Source organism: Geotrypetes seraphini, chromosome 2 (assembly GCF_902459505.1).
Source record: "Geotrypetes seraphini chromosome 2, aGeoSer1.1, whole genome shotgun sequence".
Taxonomy (NCBI): domain Eukaryota; kingdom Metazoa; phylum Chordata; class Amphibia; order Gymnophiona; family Dermophiidae; genus Geotrypetes; species Geotrypetes seraphini.
The window spans coordinates 344,481,040-344,505,485 of NC_047085.1; the positions used below are offsets into that span (position 1 = coordinate 344,481,040).

Genomic DNA, 24,446 nt, shown 5'->3' on the forward strand with positions numbered 1-24,446 from the left:
GACAGCACGGGGACAGGCAGAGACTTATATACTTCCGGTGTCTATGCTGCTCTGCCTCATCTCCGTGTTTGTTTTAAATAGGAAGCATATGCCTCAGGAAGGAGAAGGCAAAAAAAAATCATACATGTACATAACCTGTCTCATCTGAGATCCCAAAACACTATAAAATTGCTGAGACAGTATCATTTGAAATTAAAGATCACTTAGAACTAACTAAACTAAACCTTAAGTTTATATACCGCATCATCTCCACAGATGTGGAGCTCGGCACGGTTTACAAGAACTTGAAATATAGGAAGAGAAGGAAAAAAAAGGTTTACATGAACTTATATATAGAAGAGAAGAGTAAGGGGGGATAGAATTACATTTTAGTGAAAAGCCAGATTTTCAGTTGCTTGCGGAATAATTGGAGGGAGCCCAGGTTCCGCAGCGGGGTAGTAAGGTCATTCCAAAGACCTGTGATTCTGAAGAGAAGGGATTTTCCCAGTTTGCATGCATAGCGAATACCGTGTAGAGAGGGGAAGGCGGGTCTGTAATTCTTTGACTGAGGAGTCATCAAAAACTCAAAATATTCAAATAAGAAGGAGAGAGGCTTCAAAACTTTAAAGGATTAATAGATCACAGGGTCTCTTATAATACACAGTTAGTCTAGGTCCCGGTCAAAAAAAGTCCCAGCCTTTAATCATATGGCTCTCAACCTTCATAGCCTACATAAATAAACTGTCAAAAAAACCAAGTGATTAAATCTCAATATTCAAAAAAATGCAAAGTCTGCAAAAGTCACTGAGTTAGTTAAGCGACCACTTAGCTGTCCAAAAGGACTCCAGCCCTGGTTTATTTCTGCACTCCCATGAAGGAGAAGGGGCAGGTCTGGAACCAAGGGCACATTTCTCTCTGAGAGGATTGCTGTTTGCACTCCCAATGTTAGGGTCTTGATTAGCTAGTGCACCTTAGTTAAAGGAGCCCTTGGTGATTCTGTGAGCAACATATCTTTAGCTTTGACTGATTGACTTCTATCGTGCTACAAGGTCAATAGTGTACAGCTCGCACTGGAACAAAATTGCTTCTATTGATCATGTCTTGGAAGCTGAGCTATTGGGATTCATGTAACAATTTCTTTGCTTTCAGCAGTTTTCCAAGGCTGTCTAAGCAGTTTCTCAGATAGAATCAACTTTATGAACCAATCACTTCAAAGTTGTCAGAATTAGATTTTTGCCTGAGTCCTGGTCTGTCAAAACTCTATCTTAATGCTGTGGCCCATTCTAAAGATCATATGTACAAGATAAATAGATAAAAGTAGAAATAGTTTAAAGAAGGTTCCTAAAAAGTAATTTAAAGAAGGTTCCTAAAAATACCTTGTAAGCCATACACAGAGAAACTGACAACTGAAGGGGAAGGAGAGATATAACAAATATTCACATATTTAGCAGGTTTCATTAACTCATTTATGTATACCTCAGCCTTGAATAGAGGTCATTATATTTGGGTGTGAGGTCTCCTAGAAGCAAATAATGTGTGCGTGCCTACAGGAGGGGCCTTAAGCAACCTGGGCTAATCAGAGCTTTAGGCCCCTCCCCGGTGCATCTGGGGAGAGGCCTAAGGCTCTGATTAGCCCAGATTTCTATGAGCATCAGAGCTGTTACCATCACAGCTGGCGCTAAAATCCGTACTACACTTTTGTAAAGGGGGGGGGGGGTTGTGATAAATAGTCTTTTAAACACCTGTTACACCATTAAACATCTATTATACCAATCATCTTCTGTACATGAGACTTCATGATCAAGGCCGGATCAAGAAAGACACTGGGAAGTTGATTCTGGAAGCAGCATCTACCACGTCTCAATTACGGGCAGGCACTGCCTCCAGAATCAGCTTCCCAGGGTTTAACAGGCCTACATTTCCGGCACCTTGGTTTCTGACAGAATTGTGGCTAGCAACACATAGTGACACCAAAATCCAGCACCGCTCCTAAACATGCCCACTTCTGGGCTTCGGCGTCACTATGCACTGCTAGCCACCAAGGAACTAGGCACCAGTTCTGGAAGCCGCATAGCGGAAGCTTTTTTTCTTTTTTTGTAACAAGGGTTTAATTGGGTTTTAATGGTGCGACCAATTATTGTGCCACTTAAACCCAATTAAATCACTTACTTTAGGCACTGATGGGTATGATCTAGTCGCCTGCCAGCGCCTAACATAAGGTGACTTGCTTGTGAAACTGGGAGTCAATGATTGCATCTTACCAACTAACATGATTACAGAACCATTCATACAAAAAGACCTGGGAGTGTCGGGAATTGGATAGCTAGATAACATCATCTGAGACTTAGCAATATTTAATCTCAAATGGTAAACCTTCATCTATTGATAAATCATTCTTAAATACAAACACAGTAAATCAACACATTGTTTTCTCAATTCTAAAGAAAAATTGTATGTTATCTACATAAGTCCTAGACCAGTATTTCTCAACTCCGTCCTGGAATACCCCCTTGCCAGTCAGATTTTCAGGATATCCACAATGAATATACATGAACTTGATTTGCATACACTGCCTCCATGATATGCAAGTGTCTTTCATGCATATTCATTGTGGATATCCTGAAAACCTGACTGACAAGGGGGTATTCCAGGACGGAGTTAAGAAATACTGTCCTAGACTGCATAAAAAGATACATAGCATTTGCAAAAAGATGTTAAAGGGTAAGGGTAGCAGATAGTGCTGAACCTTGAGGTACAGCAGTTAAAACATCAGTAAGAATAAATCTATCCTGATTGCTTATGACATAATATTGTCTTTGACTTTCAGCTTAAAAGATGTAGACCATTTTAACTCATATTACCACTGATTCCTATTGACTGTATGCGCTGTAGCAATGATTTATGATTAATCGAAGGCTACTGAAATGTCCAAAGAAACCAAGTTCCTTTATTAAATCCAGTTCGAATAACATAACATGCAGCATCAAAATCAGTAAAGTATGCCCCTCATCTGTGTAATGCCGAGAATTTTTTTTTTTCCACTCTCGATTCCTCATCCGTGCAGAATTATGATTCATTATTGTTTTTACTCCACATGTTTTAAATCAGGACTTTTAGGGACCTCCTGAGGAAGACAACGTTGTCAAAACACGGACATGTTGGGTCTATAGTTTCCAACGGTTTGTGTCCTAGATATATTTTATGTGGATTATCAATTTGTATATTTTTAAATAAAGCCTGCATCTTGAACATCACCATCTCCACAGAGTTTTCGTTTTCGCTGGATTTGCATTTTCCATGAGATTAAGGGTCAATCTTTTGCTTGTTTTTGCTGGTAATGCCGAGAACTGACGACCAAATTGATAGTCATCCAAAATTTGATGTGCATCAGGAAGGTCTATGAATTCGTAAAGTACAACCTTCTTGATGATCTTAGCTAGAAAAGAAAACAAATATATTGATTTATAATTTTCCACATTTAATGGATTTAATTTAGTATTTTAAGGAAAAGTTTAACAGTTGTCTTTTTAAAAGGTATCGGGTAATCTACCATCTGAAAGGGATTTATTCACAATAGGATGGGTTTCAGTGCTACTTCATATAGCTATATCTATAGAAGAATAACATGGATTTAGTGGATAAAATATAACTTTCTAATCTTGCCAATAATTACTTTTATTTGTTCAATATTCACATCTGAAGACATATTCCACAGTTGTCCTTTTCTCAGTGAATAATTTTTCTTAATTACTAGTGAGATAGTAAAATAATGCCGAAGACTTTTGATTGTAAGGTGTGCTAATCGATTTAGTGCATGCTAACAATTAGTGTGCACTAAATGCTAAGATGCCCATTACATTCCTGTGGTCATCTTAGGAAAGGGCATACATAACATCTCTACAAAGGGCTCTCCTGACTAGTGCTGCCCAATTCACAATTTGAATCATTTCACCGATTTCAGTTTGGCTGATATAATTTGAATCAATTTGTTTTGAGAAAAAAAAATAGACTCACCAGAGTCCTTTCTTTTGATGTAACTTCCTGTTTTGCGAAACAGGAAGGTCTCTGGCAGAGAGAAAGCCCAAGGGCAGGCCTGTTCAGAATGACGGCAAGGGCTGAGTGAGAACCTCTGGTACAGTATGTGCTGCTTCCGCCATTGAACACATGCTTTCAGACCCACACGGTGGGTGGGGGGGGGGCATTGACACTGCTGGAGTTGGACCCAGGTGGAGAGGGAGGTGTTGCTGTCACAGATGGACGCAGGGAGAGTTGGAAGCTGGAGGGAAGGTCTGGAAGGGAGAGAACCGGGGGGGTGCAGTTTGATTGGCTGAGGCTGGAGCTAATAGGAATGGAAGAGAAAGGGTGCTGGCCATTTGGGGTAGACGGGCTGGAGTGAGGGAAAGAGAGAGAATGCTGGCAACATGGGAAGGGGGGCTGGAAGGAAGGGAAGAGAGAGAGAGTTCTGGTCACATGGGGTGGGGCATTGGTGGTGTTGGTGGCTGGAAGGAAGAGAAGGTGCTGGCCACATGAGGTGGGTCTATGGTGATGGTGGTAGCTGGAGGGAAGGGAAGAGAGAGAGGGTGCTGGCCCCTCACAAACTACCAGGGGTAGCTGGGGGTAGAGGAGGACATGAGAAGAGGGGACAGGCAGAGATTTTTTCTTAAGACTTGGACTCCAGTAAGGAGGAAGAGAAAGTGCAGAGATAGAAGATGGATAGTGAGCATGGAGAAAGAAGAAAGGGGACAAGAGACCCTGGCAAGCGAGTTAACAGAAGACAAACAGAAACCAGAGCCTGGAACCAACATGATTTTGAATAATAAAATGACCAGACAACAAAAGGTAAAAATAATTTTATTTTCTATATTGCGATTACAATACGTCAGCTTTGAAATGTATATCCTGCCAGAGCTGGTTTACACTTGACAGTGCCAACATGGGGTTGGAGAGGGCAAAGGGGATTTTAGGGTGGGTGAAGGGACTGCAAAATAAACCCGCCAGTTAATTTTAAAGCTATATCATTGAAAGCAAATTGAATCGTATTGAATCAAATAATGGATTCAAATGGCAAAATCAACTTGAATCAAAATTTTTTTTACTGAATCGGACATCTCTACTTCTGACCAGGTGGTCTCCCCAGTCTCGGGAGTAAAACATTCACATTCCTTTATGGGCATGAGTCAGTTACCTCACCTAGTGGCACGTCCATTTCACTATGTTGAAGGATGTAAACCTAGAGTTCACTCCTTCCCCACATTGGGTAGCTATTACAGCCAATGCCAGCTTTTCCAGTTGGGGAACTCACTATTGGGGTTAGGTGGTATAGGGTCTTTGATCGTGCCAAGAAGCAAGCTGGCCAATCAGCAGGTTGGAGACCAGGGCCATGCACCTAGCATTGGAGAAATTCTCTCCCCTATTGCTAGAGTCAATGGTATGAGTCTTGTTGGACAATGCAACAGTGATGGCCTATGTTAACAGGCAAGGGGGCACCAAGACTGCAGTGGTAATGGTGGATATCGCATTGTTTTGTCTGGGTGGAGAAACATCTTATGGCCATATTTGCTGCACACTTTGCTGAAGTGGAAAAAGTAGGCAAACTTTCTAAACCAGAATGTTTTGGATCTTGGTAAGTGGGTGCTAGGCCCTTGAGCATTCCAGATGCTGACTGATCACTTTGGGCTGCCAATCTTCATCCTGGTTGCATCATACAGGAACACAAAATCATGCATTATTTCAGTTGTAGAATACAGTCATGTGAAAAAATTAGTACACTCCAGTTCTTTCTTATCAATGTCAAATATTTTTTTATTTATCTCTGGAAAAGAAAGTGATGTAATGCAGATAAACAACAAATATTTTCCTTGATTTACTCATGAAACAAAAAATATCCATAAAAATGTGTATTCTAACTGAAGAATAAATTAGGACACCCCCACATATCCTCCCACTTAAAGTGGCTAAAATCACACACAGGTGTATCACAGGTGCACATGAATAGAACATCATTACTCAGCATTTTGAAGGAGGTTTGTCCTACTTAAACCTCAGACATTTAGTATGCTCATAACTTCTGCGATGAGAGTGAACACAATGGTGAGAACAAAAGAGCTGTCTGAGGCCTTCAGAAAGAAGATTGTAGCAACTTATAAGTCTGATAAGGAATTTAAAAAGATCTCAAAAGAATTTGACATTAGCCATTCCATGGTCCGGAAAATAGTGTACAAATGGAGGACTTTCCAAACAACTGCCAACATGCCCAGGTCTGGCCGTCCAAGCAAGTTAACCCCCAGAGTAGACCATAAAATGCTAAAAGAAGTCTCCAAAAACCCTAAAATGTCATCACGGGACCTGCAGCAGGCTCTTGCTACTGTTGATGTGAAAGTGCATGCCTCTACAATCAGAAAGACTGCAGAAATTTAACTTGCATGGGAGGTGTGCAAGGAAGAAACCTTTGCTCTCTAAGAAAAACATCAAGACCAGACTGAAGTTTGCCAGAGAGAATGTGGACAAACACCAGGACTTCTGGAATAGTGTTCTATGGACAGATGAGTCTAAAATTGAATTATTTAGACACCAGAAAAGAGGACATGTTTGGCATACACCAAATACAGCATTCCAGGAAAAGAACTTCATAACCAACTGTGAAGCATGGAGGTGGAAGTGTCATGGTTTGGGGATGTTTTGCTGCAGCAGGACCTGGCCAGCTCACCATCATAGAATCCACCATGATGAATATGAGGAATATGTGAGACCATCTGTAAGAAAATTAAAGCTGAAGCGGAACTGGACCCTGCAACACGACAATGACCCAAAACATACCAGTAAATCCACCAAGGACTGGCTGAAAACTAATAAATGGAGAGTCCTGGAGTGGCCGAGTCAAAGCCTTGTTCATAATTCCATTGAGATGCTGTGGGGTGATTTGAAACAGGCTATACATACAAGAAACCCCTCAAACATCTCACAGCTGAAAGGACTTTCCTCAGACCGATGTCAAGAGACTGGTAGATGGCTACAAGAGGCATCTCACTGTAGTTATTTCAGCAAAAGGGGATAACACTAGCTATTTGTAGGGTATCCTAATTTATTCCTTAGTTAAAATACACATTTTTGTAGATATCTTTTGTTTCATGAGTAAATCAAGGAAAATTTTTGTTGTTTACCTGCAATTACATCACTTTCTTTTCCAAAGATAAATAATAAAAAAAGATTTGACATCGATATGTGAACATTTCTTAAGAAAGATCTGAATATTTCATGGGGTGTCCTAATTTTTTCACATGACTGTACACTTTGAAATACTTAATGCAACACTTCTAACGCTGGGAGAGAACAGGTTATTTATCTCAGTCCCAGCTTTAGTTTCCTGCACTAGATTATCCTTTTCTCAGCTCCAGGGCAAAAATCTTCTCTCTTATTAACAGTTGATCACAGGGGTTTTTCCTTCCTTTCACTAGCTTCTGGCCTTTGAGCATACAGAGCCTCTTACTTCCCAGTTCCTAGCCCCTGAGGAACTCCATTTCCTGTTTGGATGATTGTTTTGGTAGACCTTCTTCTACTTCTAGAGTCCTTAATTACACACTGTGGAGGAAGCTTTCTCCTTGTCTGATACTGTCCAGTCTTTCAGCTAAGCCAATGCTGGAGGGAAAGATCCAACTGCCTAGCTCTGCTGTTGAGCCCTGCAGCTTTTCCAGGAAGCTCTTCTGCTCACTATTAACCTATTTTCCCAGGATGACTTCTGCTGTTAGCATGTCTCCTGAGGCTTCCTCCCCTGCTAGCCTTTCTCATGGGTTGCCTCCTCTCCTCTCGAATGGCAGCCATTTTCATAGTTTATTAATTAAATTTGATAAAATGCTTCTCCTGGAATACAAATTGTAGAGTGGAGAGGACAACCGCATACTGATGCAGAAAGCGCTTGCGTGAGGTTACAGCAGTGAGGCGGGCAACGTTCCAGAACGCAACCACCGGACACTTAAGGCACAAGTTTTCTATAAAGAATCTTTCTTTATAATACCGAGGGCCTCAAAATGTTTGGTCCAAAATCTTGTCTCTTGTAGTTGATACTTTGATGGTTTTTCACTTTCTGCATGTTGCACTGCTTTCAGCTGTGTATAGCTGAAATTATCAGAAGCAATTAAGGAAAGATTTATAAACTATAACTCATGCAAAGTTGTCGTTTCTTTAATTAGACATTAACTATTTTTTCTGCGGCCCTCCAAGTACCTACAAATCCATAATATGGCCCTGAGTTTGAGACCGCTGATCTAAAAGCTCTTCTGGATCAAAATCATAAAAACAAGAAAATTTTCAAGAAAATGCCTCATAAAGGTTGTCTTCAATACGCTCTTAAATTTCTGGATGTCAGAAAGCAATCTAAGTAGTCCAGTAACCCATGTAGATGTGTGTAATATGTGGGCTATAAGATTGATAAATTTAAAAAAAACTTAAGAGAGCTAAAATTGTTTCTTCTGATCAGTTCTATGGCCATCTCTGGCCTGGTAATCCTGATGACGAGGGATTTAATTGATCCATCTGCTGCTTTTCTCGTTCCCTGGTCCAGAGTTTAGCTCATCTGTTGGGCTTCTATTACTGAAGTTACTTTATGTTGCTTATTTTTTACCATAAAGGATAGCCCAAACGGGTAAAGCCATTTATAACAAATATTGTTTTGTTGTAAACATTTAGTAACTTCTCAGCATTCCCGGTGGCGTTTTAAAGTAACTGAAGAAATATCCGCAAATAATTCCACCTTCACATTATCCAACATAAGATGCCCAACTTTTCATGCTGCTTGTAGTACCCTTTCCTCATGAGGAAAACGCAGAAAGCATGCTATTATCGCTAGGTTTCTCCAATCAGCGAGGGCCCAGAGCCCGTTAACCCCTTCAAATTCTATAGTAGATAGCTTTGTCTCTGGATCCTCTGCCTGAAGAAACTTATGTCATAGCAATTGCATAAAAGTGATCAGATCCTTAATTTCTTTGCTCTCAGGGACTCCACGAACTCTCAAATTATTCCGCCTCGCTCTATTTTCTACATCTTTGATTTTAAGAAGTAGATCCTCCATTGTCGAATTTAGATGGCTACAGTGTTTTTGAATTTCAGATATTTCCTGGTCATAAGAGATGACTCGTTCTTCAAATTCCTGAAGACTCTGGCTCATATTATTCGTTTTCTTATGTAATCTATCAATATTAACTTTAATGGCTGATGTAAAGACTGTTAATGCTAGTTTGATATCACCCATCCATTGTTGTAGGTCTTCTTTACTAGCCAATACAATTTCTGTAGGGAATGCCTCTAAAAAGTTCTATTGATTCTTTTCCAAGGCCAGGTTCTATAAATAAGGTTGTCTTTAACACGCTCTTAAATTTCTGGATGTCAGAAAGCAATCTAAATAGTCCAGTAACCGTGTAGATGTGTGATATGTAGGCTATAAGATTGATAAATAAATAAAATCCATGGAATTTGGCTCAAAACCATACTGCGGGGGAATACAGCACAGACTAGTAAAACTCGGCAAAGTACTTAAAAGAACTAAAACGATTAGTTACCATAGAATTACCAAATAGCTAAGGAGTTTCTGAGGAGTTACTTTACTAAAAATGCACAAGAAACACTATTGGATGTTCTTATGCAGTACTGCTTAAGGGCTCCTTTTACAAAGCCGTGGTGATTCTCCCATGGCAAATGTCCCTAGAAACTGAATGGGTTTCGGGGCATTTGCCACAGTGAAATCACTACCACGGCTTTGTAAAATGAACCCTAAGTTTCTCAGAAAAAAATCTGTAGAGGAAAAATTGGAAAAATTCACACATCACTGGTAGCATAATAAAATGGAAAGACAGAAAAAAGTAGGCCTAAATAAATAGAAGAACATATTACATAGAGTTGGCAAGTCTATTGATTAACTTCAGACTAGTATGAATGGCCAAACCAGCCAATCTTAGAGGCCAGGAAATCTATAATCCTTGTCACACTCTATTTAATTACCTAATGTGCTGTAACAGTATCACTAACTCGGAAACAAAATGCAAATAATGAGGTGATTGATTTTCGTAGCTAAAAGGCTGATTCATTCTTGCTTTCTTACAAGACCCGTGAAGAAAATTGATTGTAGTGAGACAAATATTTGTGAGACAATAGGGAGATAGCCAGTCGTCTCCCGCTAAATATCGGCAGATAGCTAGGCAAACGGGACTTTGCCAGCTGGGAGCTATCTTCAGCCAGCTAAGTCCCACTGAATATTATAGTATTGTGTATAGTAAGGGTAGAGCTTGGGCAGTACTACTATTACTATTAATTATTTCTATAGCGCTGCCAGATGCACGCAGAGCTGCACATTCAGAAAAAATAAGAAAACAGTCCCTGCTCGAAAGAGCTTACAATCTAAACAGATAAGACAGACAAACAGGATATCATGGATACAATTATGGGGAACGGTTAATCAGCAGGCTGGGATGGAGGGCAGAGGAGTAGGGTTAAGGATTGAAAGCTCTATCAAAAAAATAGGTTTTCAGTCTGCTTTTAAACAAGGGAAGGGAAAGGGTTTGACAGACAAACTTGGGTAATTTATTCCAGGCATAGGGGCAGCTAGATGAAAGGAACAAAGTCTGAAATTGGCCGTGGAGGAGAAGGGTAATGCTAAGACTTAACTGAGGAACCGAGTTCTCTGGGAGGTGTATAAGGAGAGAGAAGCGAGGAGAGATATTGAGGGGCAGCAGAATGAATACACTTTGTAGGTCAGCAATAAGATCTTGAACTGTATGCGATGGCAGATAGGGAACCAGTGAAGTGACTTAAGGAAAGGGGTGACATGAGCGTATCGAGCTAGGTAGAAGATGAGTCACGCAGCAGAATTTTGCACAGATTGCAAGGGGGAGAGGCGACACTGGGGAATACCAGTTAGGAGTAGATTGCAGTAATCTAAGTGTGAGGTTACAAGAGCTTGGACAAGGGTCTGGGTAGTGTGCTCAGAGAGGAAGGGGCAAATTTTGGTGATATTGAAAAGATAGAAGCGACAGGTCTTAACAGCTTGTTGGATATGTGTGGAAAATGAGAGGTCAAAATCGAAGACCACTCCAAAGTTGCGAGCAGAGGAGACTGGAGCAATGACTATTATTTACTGAGATGGAGAAAGGAGGCGCTGTAACATATAACTCCAACCAGGCACTATCTAGATCAGTGTGTCGCAAACATTTTGAAGCCACAGCGCACTAAACTTGAAGCGGTGGCCCTCCAGACAGGGCCCTAAGCTTGCTAACATTGGGAGGAGAGGTACAGAGAGGAAAGGCACTGGCTAACTATCTGCAAGTATATACCTCTTGTGGCGAGAGGCACATCCTGTAGGTAGTCAGCTGGTGCCTTTCTTCCTCACAGCTCACCCTAAATCTCGTCATGGCATACAGTTTGCAATACACTGATCTAGATAATGCCAAAGTAGTTAAATCGAATTCCAATGGCACTATCCAGACTACCTTTGGAAAGTTGGTGGCCAGTAGACCTAATAGGTGTCAAGTCTATAAAGAGCTGCTTAAAGTTGACTGTCAAGTAGGTAAATAAACACCAGTATTCTAGTCATTCATGCATGTAAATAAAAATATGGATGCATGTGAAATTTGCAAGTGGGAATTCATATGAATGGAGCATGGGTGGGGTACCCGCTTTAACCTTGCAGTAATTGACTATGCGTTAAAAACCAATTAAAACCTAATTAAGAAAAAAAGGAGGCGCTTTAATTGTGTCTACACAGACGCTTGCCAGCGTCGAATATCAAAAGAGGCTTGGTTATGGGTGTGGTTGACATTCTGCGCCACTAAGCATGAATCTATCAAAGATAGGTGCTGTAAATGTAGGCCTTGTCTTCCAGTGCCTATCTTTAACATAGGCTGCGATTCTCAAAAGTGCACCATAGTTTAAGTGATGTGCAACCAGCACTGTTTTTTCAGGCACTAGCTGATTCAAACGCCGTTTTGAGAATCTGGTCCTTTGTGCAGATACATAAACTTAGCACTTAAGAGGTAAGGGGTTGATTCTGTGTACATCGATTTGCCAAGGAAAGGGCTAAGGTCTTTTTCTCAACTCTGTATATTTTATAACATTTTTGCTGTGAAGAAGCACAAATTCTACAGGCACAAATTCACATTTTTGAGAAATGCAAAACTAAGCACCTGTGATAATATCTTTTAGATAGAAAAATTGTGACATTATGAATTTATTTACCCAAAAATGTAAACCTTGCATGAATATACTATACAGCCTCATGCTATATAATTAAAAACTAATCGTTATTTCATGATGAATAACTTCTGGAATATAATGTATCTTAAATTTTTTTTAAAAAAACTATCTTTAGATAGATTTTTCCTCAAAAAAGCATTTTATTTAAAATAAAATAAAATTTTTAAAATCCGATTAAAATTTTTTTTAAAAAATCATTTATTTTTATCCAACCTGTTTTATATTCAATAGTAGCTGCTGGACACCACCTTGGGTGAATCTTTTCATAAACCCCCTCTTTTACAAAGCTGCGCTAGCAACTGCTGCGTGGCAAAAGCCCTAAAGCTCTTTAAGTCCTTAAGGGCTTCAGGGCAGTTACCGCAGCGGAAGCTGCTAGTGCAGTTTTGTTAAAGGCAGGGAGGCAGTTAATAAATACCAATAAATAAAATTAGGGTCATCCAGAAAAACTATTCCCATCCTACTGTTTTAAGCTCTAGGTTCATTTTATTTGTTTATTAATTGTAATTAAACCTGTCTTCCTCTTGTGTCCTGTAGTGTCATAGTTTTACAATTGTGTGGTTTTTTGAGTTGTGGTTTTTTTTTTTTTTCTTACCCTGATTTTATTTGTAAATCGCATTGGATAATTTTAAATGAACTTGAAACTTAGGGGCTCTTTTACTAAACTGTTATGTTCTAACAGTGTGTCTCAAAAGTTTTCTATCTCCGGCACACTAAACGAAGCAAATGTATTTTGTGCCACATTATAATTGAAATTATAAAATTGCGAAACCAACAAAAAATTGAATTTGAAAGCTATTTAAAATTCTTTAAGCAATGTATGGGTAATTGAAACAATGGTTTAACTAAAGTAGATAGAATAAAATTTCAAAACAATGCGATGGATGAGTTTGTTTTTGAGTGCAAATTAACCCAGAATGTGGCTTGATAGTCAACAAGCAAGCATGCATTTCATCATCCACTATCTGCAGTTGTCCTCTTTTTTCTCATTTTAATTTCTGTCGGAGCTGAAGATCCAAATGGTAATAAAGTCTTGATTGCTTTGTTGGTCAAGTTAGGATAACTACTGCATTAAAAATAAAATTACTTGCCATTAGTTTTCAAGGACCAATCACGTCAAAGAATGATGCTTGTATAGGCAGTTGTATCCTTACGCACGCAGACATTCATAACATTGACAGACTCTTACGTATGCAACGTATATGTCATCTATTCTAGTGTATACTTGTTAAGGAAATTTTTAAAAATAAAGTAACATCCTGCAGTCTCTCGTGGTACACCCGGAATCTCTTTGGGGCACACAGTTTGGGGCACACAGTTTGAGATGCACAGTTCTAACATGTGCCTAGTACAGCAAGAAATAGAGTACTGTGGGATGTGTACAGATGTACTGTAGTAATTTTGAAATCTGCACACACAAATCTTGCACTAAAAAATATTTCTAATTTTTTTAGGGGGCATGTGAAGGGCCAGGTTAATGTATCTACATTACCATGTGCTAACTTGTTAGCATGTGGAAAATACATTAGCCTTACCGCCTACAGAATAGATGGCAGTAAGTGCTCACAAGGTAATTTTTAAGAATGGCTGTGCACTAACAGCATCATTAGCCCATGGATATTAAAGCAAAAACAATTTTTAAAAAGGCATTTTCACATTCACGGTAAAAATGGCCTTAGCATACGGAAAAGACCAGCACAAGGGCATGCTAAGGCCATTTTTTACCACAGCTTTGTAAAAGGACTCAGATAATTTTAACGGAGATAAATATTCTAAGTCAATGTACATTAATTTCCATGCTATATTGCAAGATAGTGCACAGTAAGTTTTAGCACTGTGTCATAATGAACTCTTGCTTTTTTGCAGACCTTCTTGCGTGTTGACTCAGGATCTATTTTCTTCTTCTATATAATTACATAAAAATAATATATCAAAGTATTCATTAGTACCACAAGGAAGTTAGCATGTTCCTATTCTGACTAAATGGAAAGATGACCCTTAAGTCCACTTAAAAGCTGGTTTATTTAAAATTATTTTTTTGTACTACAGAACTAAAAGTGAAATGATAAATATCGGGGTTTGTTTTATGGATTTCATGAGCTACTCCATCTCTGTCTGCAATCATGTGTTTGTGTTGGAAGGACAACACCATATGTTTGTGTTGACTCTCCTCTTCACTTTTACAGAAAATGACTTTCCAAACAATGAAGGGCAAGCCATTAAAGATGGTGTCAATAGGAACTCTGCCATTATTGGAGGTAAGCAAAAATATGCACGGTTCATTAATAGGTACTTTCTACTTACATTTGAATGCCATTAATTATCAAAGCTGTATTTAGAGGTGCTAAATAGTTTACCATAGCTACCAGCAAGAGAAGGACATTAGTGCTACTGGCAGCTCAGAGTCCATGACAAGCTCAGAGCCTTGACAAATAAATATCTCCTGAAAGCATTGTTATATTTTTCCGTTTCTGCGCTGCTTAGAGCAGAATTATATATATATATTTTTAGGAATTACATTGTTTTCAGTTCATAATCCTGTTTAAGTAATGGGGAGCTGCATTTTAGAAAGGACGCCAAAACTCAGAATAGTTTATTTCCACTCCATAAAACAGTAGAGAAACCAGTCAGCTATTGTATCTGAGATGTCTATTTGATAGAAACTATCTATAAAACCAACTCTTTAAGGGTTCACCTTTGTGGCATCGGTGCTGCTTATCACCATGTGGGAGGAAAACCCATCTCTGTACAGCCTCTAGTTGTTCGCTTCATGAAAGGTTTGCTATTGACAAAGCCTCTGCCAAACTTCTTCATGGGACCGCAACATCATCCTCACCCAGCTGATGAAAGTTCTTTTTGAGCCACTAGATTCCTGTCATCTGATCTGGAAGGTCTTATTTTTGATGGCAGTCACTTCAGCTTGCAGAGTTAGTGAGCTTCAGGCCCTAGTAGCAGATCCATCTTACACAAAGTTTCATAATAGAGTAGTCCTCTGTTTGCACCACAAGGGTTGTAGAGGGGCATTTTCCTTTTTTTAAGGTTTTATTTATAATTTTTTTTAAAATGAAAAGCTTACAACATTTTTGGCTAGATGAAGGAAAATCCCAGCTAGATGAAGGAAAATCAAGTGCTCAATAGTTATAGAGATGCTCCTACCTCAACATTATCTGTAGTTATCTGTTTAGCCACCTTAAGATCATCACATACAATCACACCCAAGTCCCACTCTTGCTCTTCTGTTGTGCACATAAGTTCCTTACCCCCTAAACTCTATCATTCCCTTGGGTTTTGCAGCCCAAATGCATGACCTTGCATTTCTTAGCATTAAATTTTAGCTGCCAAATTTCAGACCATTCGTCAAGCTTCGCCAGCTCTTTCTTCATGTTATTCACACCGTCCTGGGTATATGCTCTATTGCAGATTTTGGATCATCCACAAAGAGGCAAATCTTACCTGAGAGCCCTTCAACAATATCGTTTATAAAATTGTTAAAAAGAACAGACCTAAGAACAGAACCTTGAGGTACACCACTGGTAACATCCCTTTCCTCAGAGTGATCTCCATTGATCACTACCCTCTGTCGTCTTCTACTCAACCAGTTCTTGACCCAGCCCATCACTTTGGGATCCATCTTTATTAGACATCTGTGTGGAACACTGTCAAAGGCTTTGCTAAAATCTAAAGACACCACGTCTAGCGCACATCCTCTATCCAATTCTCTGGTCACCCAGTCAAAGAAATTGATCAGATTTGTTTCACAAGACCTACCTCTAGTGAATCCATGTTGCCTCCGGTCCTGTAATCCACAGGATTCCAGAAACTTTACCATACTCTGTTTTAAAAGCGTTTCCATTTATTTGCTTACCACAGAAGCCAGACTTACCGGCCTGTAATTCCCTACTTCTTCCATACTTCCACTTTTGTGGGTCCACATCCACTCTTCTCCAGTCCTCCAGTACCACTCCCAACTCTAGAGACTCATTTAAAAGTTCAGTCAGCAGAACCACCAGAACTTCCGTAAGTTACTTCAGCACCCTCGGATGAATACCATCCATCCCCATCACTTTGTCTACCTTTATTGTAGCTAGCTTCTCACAAGCACAACCTTCTGAAAATCAATCAGGGTCTACTAATCCTCCATCCCTATTCACGTTTGTCTTCTGTAGTCCCGTTCCCAGCACTTTTGGGTGAACAGAAATATTTGTTAAGCAACTTAGCCTTTTTTTATCAGCTTCTACATATTTCTCCCCTTCACCTTTGAGTCTCACAATGCCCCTTTTGCACATCTTTCTATCATTAATATATCTAAAAAATGTGTTGTCTCCCCGTTTTACCGTGTCAGCTATTTTTGCTTCCATTTGCATCTTTGCTTTCCTGACTACACAACCAGCCTCTCTTATCTTTTCCAGATATTTGTGCCAGTCTTCCTCTTTCTGTTATCTTTTGTAGTTTATGAAAGCTAATCACTAATTCCTTACCTTCTCAGCTACATTTGAGAACCAAAGCGGCTTTCTTTTCCTCTTACTTTTACTTACTTGCCTCACAAAAAGATTTGTCACTTTTACAATTACTCCTTTCAGTTTTTCCCACTTTATTTGCACTCCTTCCAAAACGTTCCCATCTAGACAATTCCTTGACGTGATCCTCATCTGAACAAAATTAGTTTTTTTTAAAATCTAGAACCTTTGCTTTTGAATGAGCCCTCTCTATACCCATCTTAATATTAAACTACCATGCAGTAATCACTGGATGCCAGATGATTACCCACTGTAACATTAGAAACACTTTCCCCATTTGTAAGCACAAAGTCCAGTATGATTCCATCTCACATGGGTTCCATTGGGAAGTTCTGGTGTTGGAACAGTTCTCCTTGTAGAGAATTCAGGATCTCCTTACTTCTAGAAGACCCCGCAATAGGAATACCCCAATCAACATCTGGCATGTTAATCACCTATAAATAAAACTTCCCCTTTTTTTAGATATAATCTGAATGTCTACTATTAAATCTCTGTCAACTTCTTCCGTCTATGAAGGAGGCCTGTATATCACACCAGTGTAAAATATATTCACCATTCCCTCTTTCCAAATTGATCCACAGTGCCTCTTCCTTGCCCTGCAAATCTGCAATTGTGTGCCTTTAATATGATCTTTAACATATAACACTACTCCCCCCTCCTTTTCTTCCTACTCTGTCTTTCCTGAACAAATTATAGTATGGTATAACTATATCCCAGTCATGGTTCTCCATGAACCACGTATCCGTGATCGCCACTATATCCAACGCATCTTCTTCCATCACAGCTTCTAGAACCAGAATCTTTGTTTCCCATACTTCGAGCATTAGTATATCCTGCAAGACATTGCCCTCTTTACCCATCTGTATAGACATATTCAGTGATGCACCCAAGAATGTCAACTAATTTGTATTGGTGTTGTGGCTTAGAGAGAGGATAATTATACCATATTTGGTGAATCTATGAGAAAACACAACTATACGATGGACGATGGTGACAAGAAAGGAGTGGTGAAGGAGGAGAAAGAAGTGGCAGAAAGACTTAACGCGTTCTTTTCATCTGTATTTACAAACGAAGACACATCCAACATTCCGGAACCTGAACAATTCTTCAATGGAAATCAGGCAGAAAAATTAACAACCATGGAAGTGAGCCTTGAAGATGTACACAGGCAGATAGATAAATTAAAAACAGACAAATCCCCGGGTCCGGACGGAATCCATCCAAGGGTTCTGAAGGAATTAAAGGAGGAGATAGCGGAACTACTGCAGCAAATTTGCAATCTATCCCTGAAAACAGGCGTGATCCCGGAGGACTGGAAGATAGCCAATGTTACGCCCATCTTTAAAAAGGGATCAAAAGGTGACCCAGGAAATTACAGACCGGTGAGTCTGACCTCGGTACCGGGGAAAATGGCAGAAACACTGATAAAAGAAAAAATTGATGAACATTTTGAAAAAAACGAACTTCTGATAACCAGCCAACACGGTTTCTGCAAGGGAAGATCTTGCCTAACTAACTTATTGCACTTCTTCGAAGGAATTAACAAACGGATGGACAATGGAGACCCCATAGACGTCATATATCTTGATTTCCAAAAAGCCTTTGACAAGGTGCCCCATGAACGCCTACTCCGGAAACTGAAGAACCATGGGGTGGAAGGAGATGTACAAAGATGGATCAGAAGCTGGTTGGCGGGTAGGAGACAGAGGGTGGGAGTGAAGGGCCACTACTCGGACTGGAGGAAGGTCACGAGTGGGGTCCCGCAGGGCTCAGTACTAGGGCCGCTGCTATTTAATGTATTCATAAATGATCTGGAAACAGGGACGAAGTGTGAGATAATAAAATTTGCAGATGACACTAAACTATTTAGTAGAGCTCGGACTAAAGAAGACTGTGAAAAACTGCAAAGGGACTTGAACAAACTAGGGGAATGGGCAACGAAATGGCAGATGAAGTTCAATGTTGAGAAATGTAAAGTATTACATGTGGGAAACAGAAACCCAAGGTACAACTATACGATGGGAGGGATGCTTTTAAATGAGAGTACCCAAGAAAGGGACCTGGGGGTGATGGTGGACTTGACAATGAAGCCGTCGGCACAGTGCGCAGCGGCTGCTAAGAAGGCAAATAGAATGCTAGGCATCATCAAAAAGGGTATTACAACCAGAACGAAAGAAGTTATCTTGCCATTGTATCGAGCGATGGTGCGTCCGCATCTGGAGTACTGCGTCCAATATTGGTCGCCGTACCTTAAGAAGGATATGGCGATACTCGAGAGGGTTCAGAGGAGAGCGACACGTCTGATAAAAGGGATGGAAAACCTTTCATACGCTGAGAGATTGGAAAAACTGGGACTTTTTTCTCTGGAGAAGAGAAGACTTAGAGGGGATATGATAGAGACTTACAAGATCATGAAGGGCATAGAGAGAGTAGAGAGGGACAGATTCTTCACACTTTCAAAAAATAAAAGAACAAGAGGGCATTCAGAAAAGTTGAAAGGGGACAGATTCAGAACGAATGCTAGGAAGTTCTTCTTTACCCAGCGTGTGGTGGACACCTGGAATGTGCTTCCAGAGGGCGTGATAGGGCAGAGTACGGTACTGGGGTTCAAGAGGGAATTGGACAACTTTCTGCTGGAAAAGGGAATAGAGGGGTATAGATAGAGGATTACTGCACAGGTCCTAGACCTGTTGGGCCACCGCGTGAGCGGACTGCTGGGCACGATGGACCTCAGGTCTGACCCAGTAGAGGCATTTCTTATGTTCTTATATACAAAGTAGGGTAAATATAATCAATTACTGATATTCAATTTATTAAAATGCTATACCAAGAATGCCAAAACATAAAATTAATTAAATGTTTAATTTATTAATTTCTTTAATTCAATTCATATCCTAAAAACTAACAAAATTTATTTCATCTACATTTAAAATCTACAATAACAAGTAATACAAAGTGCAAAGTGCTACTAATGACAAAATCATAGGCTAGGAGAAGCTACAGATTCTATCTAAAGATTTTAAATAGAGTTCATCAATCAATCGTCAAGGCTCTTAATGATAAGTATGGAAGCCATTCAGAACCAATATAGCTCACTTAACTTGATGATGAGTCAATAAAGTACCAATATCTCCTTGAGTTGTAATCCGTAGACTTGACCAAGCCAGTTGTTCCTTATATTCATGATCCAATAAGAAATGCTTAATTAGTTCCGAGGTTCTCTCTTCTTAATCCTTATTGTTTTCCAGTTTTAGTTACTTATGAGAAAACACAGGAATTTTGGAAGGCCAGCAAAATATTGCTGAAAATAATACAATGAAGGCTCCAATCATACGTTAAGCAAGAACTACCCGAAGTTCAGGCTGGTCTCAGAAAAGGTCGAGGAACAAGAGACGTTACTGCCAATGTTAGATGGATATTGGAGAAGAGCAAAGAATAACAAAACCCCCCTATAACTTTGCTTCTTTGACTAGAACAAAGCTTTGACTGTGTGGATCACAATAAACTATGGAGAACTCTAGTGCAAATGGGAATACCCAAACATAAATCAGCTGATAAAGAGCCTATATGAAAATCAAGCAGGCTCGGTAAGAACTGAACAAGGCACACTGATTGGTTTCCAATAAAACGTGGCATCAGGTAAGGATATATCTTGTTACCTTACCTGTTCAACTTGTACGGTGAAACCATCTTCAGAAAAGCAAATTTGGAAGAAGAGAATGTCGGTTTCAAAGTTTGTAGCTGAAATATAAACAACCTGTGCTAACAACAAAGAAGACTTGCTGTATCTATTGAGAAAAGTCAAAGCCAAAAGTCATAACATGGGATTAGAAACTGAACTTAAACAAGACGAAGATCATGAACACGGAAAATGAAGATTTTAAGCTTGAAGGCTATAGAATAGATGTTGTAAAGGATTTCAATTTCCTGGGCTCTTTTGTAATCAAAGAAGCAACTAGCAGGGAGGAAATACTCTGCAGAATAGTACTTTGTCACTCTTCAATGAGGGCTCTCGACAAAGTATTCAAAGGCAAGGAAGTAACACTCCAAACGAAGATCAGACTTGTCCACGCACTCATTTTCTCAGTGGTCATTTACGGATGCAAAGGTTATACACTATGGAAACAAGACAGAAAAAATATTGACTTATTTGAGCTTTGGTGCTAGAGAAGGATTTTAGGCGTGCCGTAGACTGCCAGAAAAACTAACAAATCAATTCTGGAAGAGATCAAACCTGCTATGTCACCCGAAGCCCAAATGATGAAGTTACGACTATCTTATTTTGGTCACACCATCAGAAAAGAGATCACTGGAGGAGGACATCATGTTTGGGAAGATTGAAGGAATCAGATGAAGAGGATGACCTGCAATCAGATGGCTGGACATGTTGAAAAGAACATAAGAACTGCCACTGCTGAGTCAGACCAGTGGTCCATTGTGCCCAGCAGTCCGCTCACGTGGTGGCCCTCTGGTCAAAAACCAGTGCCCTAACTGAGACTAGCCCTACCTGCGTACGTTCCGGTTCAGCAGGAACTTGTCTAATTTTGTCTTGAATCCCTGGAGGGTGTTTTCCCCTATGACAGACTCCGGAAGAGCGTTCCAGTTTTCTACCACTCTCTGGATAAAGAAGAACTTTCTTACATTTGTACGGAATCTATCCCCTTTCAATTTTAGAGAGTGCCCTTTCATTCTTCCTACCTTGGAATGGGTGAACGACCTGTCCTTATCTACTAAGTCTATTCCCTTAAGTACCTTGAATGTTTCGATCATGTCCCCTCTCAATCTCCTCTGCTCGAGGGAGGAGAGGCCCAGTTGCTCTAATCTTTTGCTGTACGGCATCTCCTCCAGCCCCTTAACCATCTTAGTCGCTCTTCTCTGGACCCTTTCGAGTAGTACTGTGTCCTTCTTCATGTACGGTGACCAGTGCTGGACGCAGTACTCCAGGTGAGGGCGCACCATGGCCTGGTACAGCAGCATGATAACCTTCTCCGATCTGTTCGTGATCCCCTTCTTTATCATTCCTAGCATTCTGTTTGCCCTTTTCGCTACCGCAGCTTCATCGACTTGTCGATCAGAACTCCCAAGTCTCTTTCCTGGGAGGTCTCTCCAAGTACCGCCCTGGTCATCCTGTTTTCATAATGAGATTTTTGTAACAGACATGCATCACTTTACACTTATCCACATTGAACCTCATCTGCCATGTCAATGCCCATTCCTCGAGCCTGATTATGTCACGTTGTAGATCTTCACAATCCCCCTGCGTCTTCACTACTCTGAATAACTTTGTATCGTCCACAAATTTAATCACCTCACTCGTCATACCTATGTCCAGATCATTTATAAAGATGATGAACAGCACGGGTCCAAGTACCGTGGGGATGACGCTGGAGAACTTTTCCGGACTAGCACAAAAACAATTTCTTTTTAGATCTGCAATTCATCAAGTCGCTAGGACTCGAATATGAGTTGATAGCATCTAACAACAACATAGTTCAGTGCATGTCTTTGGGATCTGTATTCTTATTTTGAGCTGCCCTAAATTGTACTTTCTGGAAGTGGAGATTGCGCAAGGGCAAAATGGCATCACACATTGCATAGAATGTGCTTCTCCTTGGCTAAATATTAGATTATGGTCTTTGGAAGTAAGCCATCAGCCCAACTTTAGAAGATTGGACATCATGATTAAAGACTGTAACAGAAATGAACATTGACAAGCAAAATGATTGTTACAACCCTCAAGATGATGAATGGGCCCGTTTGAATATTCTGATGTGAGGGGAAGTGAGATGGGGGAGGTTTGTTTAGAGGAGTTGAGTGCAGCCTGAAAGTACCACTGGCTGTGCTCTATTTAGTACTAGCTTATGTGCAAAGGGTAGGGTGGGGGGTTATTTCTGGGAGTTTAATTGTAATGTGACAATGAGCTTCTCACTTTTCACTGACCTAGTCTTTTGCTGTGCCATGCTTTCCTGGTGTTTATTATTGTTACACATTTTTTTACATTATATTTTCTTCATTCAATAGAAATGTACTGATACAACCCCCCCCCCCTGAAAACCAGTAACCAGATTAAACTGAACATGGCCATTGTAATGCAGTACTGTATTGTTTTGACTAAGTGAAAAATATCAGACTGTACAAAATCAGAGGTTAGCCTTTACCTGACTACTGTGTCCTCCTTTTTTCAACAGGTGTCATCGCTGTGGTCATTTTCACCATCCTCTGTACCTTAGTGTTTCTGATTCGCTACATGTTTCGCCACAAAGGCACCTACCATACAAATGAGGCCAAGGGAGCCGAATCTGCTGAGAGTGCTGATGCAGCCATTATGAACAATGACCCCAACTTCACAGAAACTATTGATGAAAGCAAAAAGGAATGGCTTATCTGAACAGAGCAAGACAGAAGGGGCAGGGCCAGGGAGGGATTGGGAAGGGAGAACAGGGTAAGGGGAGTCCTGGTAACAGGGAAGAAAGTGCTCTGCTTCAGATTCCTTCAGCATGTCTTTAAAAGATCAGCACAGTTGGATGAAGCAAGTGATGAAGAGAGCTGGGATGTAAAAACCCCAGTAACTGAAAAGAAGATAAGCGCTTTTAAGAAAAGTACTTTCTAATTTTCATTTGCAGCTGAAATGCCCCTTCTGCATCCTCAAAGAAGAAAAGAAACAAAAAAAGGAAAATAGACAATGGCTCAACTTCTAGGATTTCGACTTTGGTTAAAGGTTATCAGTAATACCTGTCTTTTCAGTGTGTATGTTTAGAGAGGTCTTCTAAATGCTTCTTATTACAAAAAGAAGGGCCAGTTTTCTACAGGTTTTTTAAAGCCCTTAGGATGATAATATTTCTGTCTTGAGAAGCAGATAAATATATAAACATATAGATAGTTATATTATATATACATATATACACAGACATGCACACATGTCCTCAAAGCATCATTTACTGTGTTATTGCAGTCCATCTAAGACAGGTCACTGTAGTGCCCAGGTCCTGTCAATCAACATAAATTTTCATGTCATATGAATTGATTCCAATGTGTGGGATAGGAGAACAAGGCAGGAGGAAGGACCTAGCACAGATGGGAATCTCAATAATTTACCATTTTCCAAAAACACTTATCAAGCCATGCCAACACAGGCTGAGCACAATGCAGCAGTGGAGTATTGACTCTGTTGCATGGTTAACTGATAAGCTTTTGTTGAAGGAGCGTTCTGTTGAAGCCTGAAGGTTATGCTCTTCCAGGGCTATGATTTCTGTATCTTCAGCTAGGATGTAATTAGCACGAGGGCAGAAACCAATTTCTTTTCAGCTCTTACCTGTGATATCTTTCAGCATTTGTGGCCATGAGTTAGAGCCAGACCATCAGAGTTTGTTTTGCTATGCTTTTTATTTGCTGGGATGTATTAGAAAAATTGTAATACATGATGCAGTAAGAATGAATGCATTTTTACTGTGGACTTCATATTGTTTGAGGTTTGTTTGTTTTTTTAAAAAATATATTTGAAGGCTACTGTGCAGGTTTTACTACTTTTCTTTTTTCATGTGAATTTAGACATATAAAAAAGGTGCCCATCCTTAAGTGATATGTTGAGGGACTAATCAAGCGATGATCTCATGAGGTCCCATGAACACAGTGTTAAGAAAAATTACAGGATTGGATAGTCAGCCAGCAGCTGTCAGCGTTTTGCTGACATCTAGTAGTTTTGTGTTCGGATATTTC

The 24,446-nt window shown here is 40.0% G+C and overlaps 1 protein-coding gene across 4 annotated transcripts in view; it reads left to right on the plus strand.

Moving 5' to 3' along the window:
• CNTNAP2 (contactin associated protein 2) overlaps nucleotides 1–24,241 on the plus strand; it is a 2,440,986-nt gene extending 2,416,745 nt beyond the window's left edge. For all 4 annotated transcript variants that reach the window (XM_033930311.1, XM_033930310.1, XM_033930313.1 and 1 more), the window contains 2 exons: nucleotides 14,400–14,471; nucleotides 22,919–24,241. In XM_033930311.1, coding sequence (XP_033786202.1) covers nucleotides 14,400–14,471; nucleotides 22,919–23,118 — 272 coding nt within the window. In that variant the 3' untranslated portion in view covers nucleotides 23,119–24,241. The remainder of the gene's footprint in view (nucleotides 1–14,399; nucleotides 14,472–22,918) is intronic.
• Nucleotides 24,242–24,446: the final 205 nt, after the last annotated feature.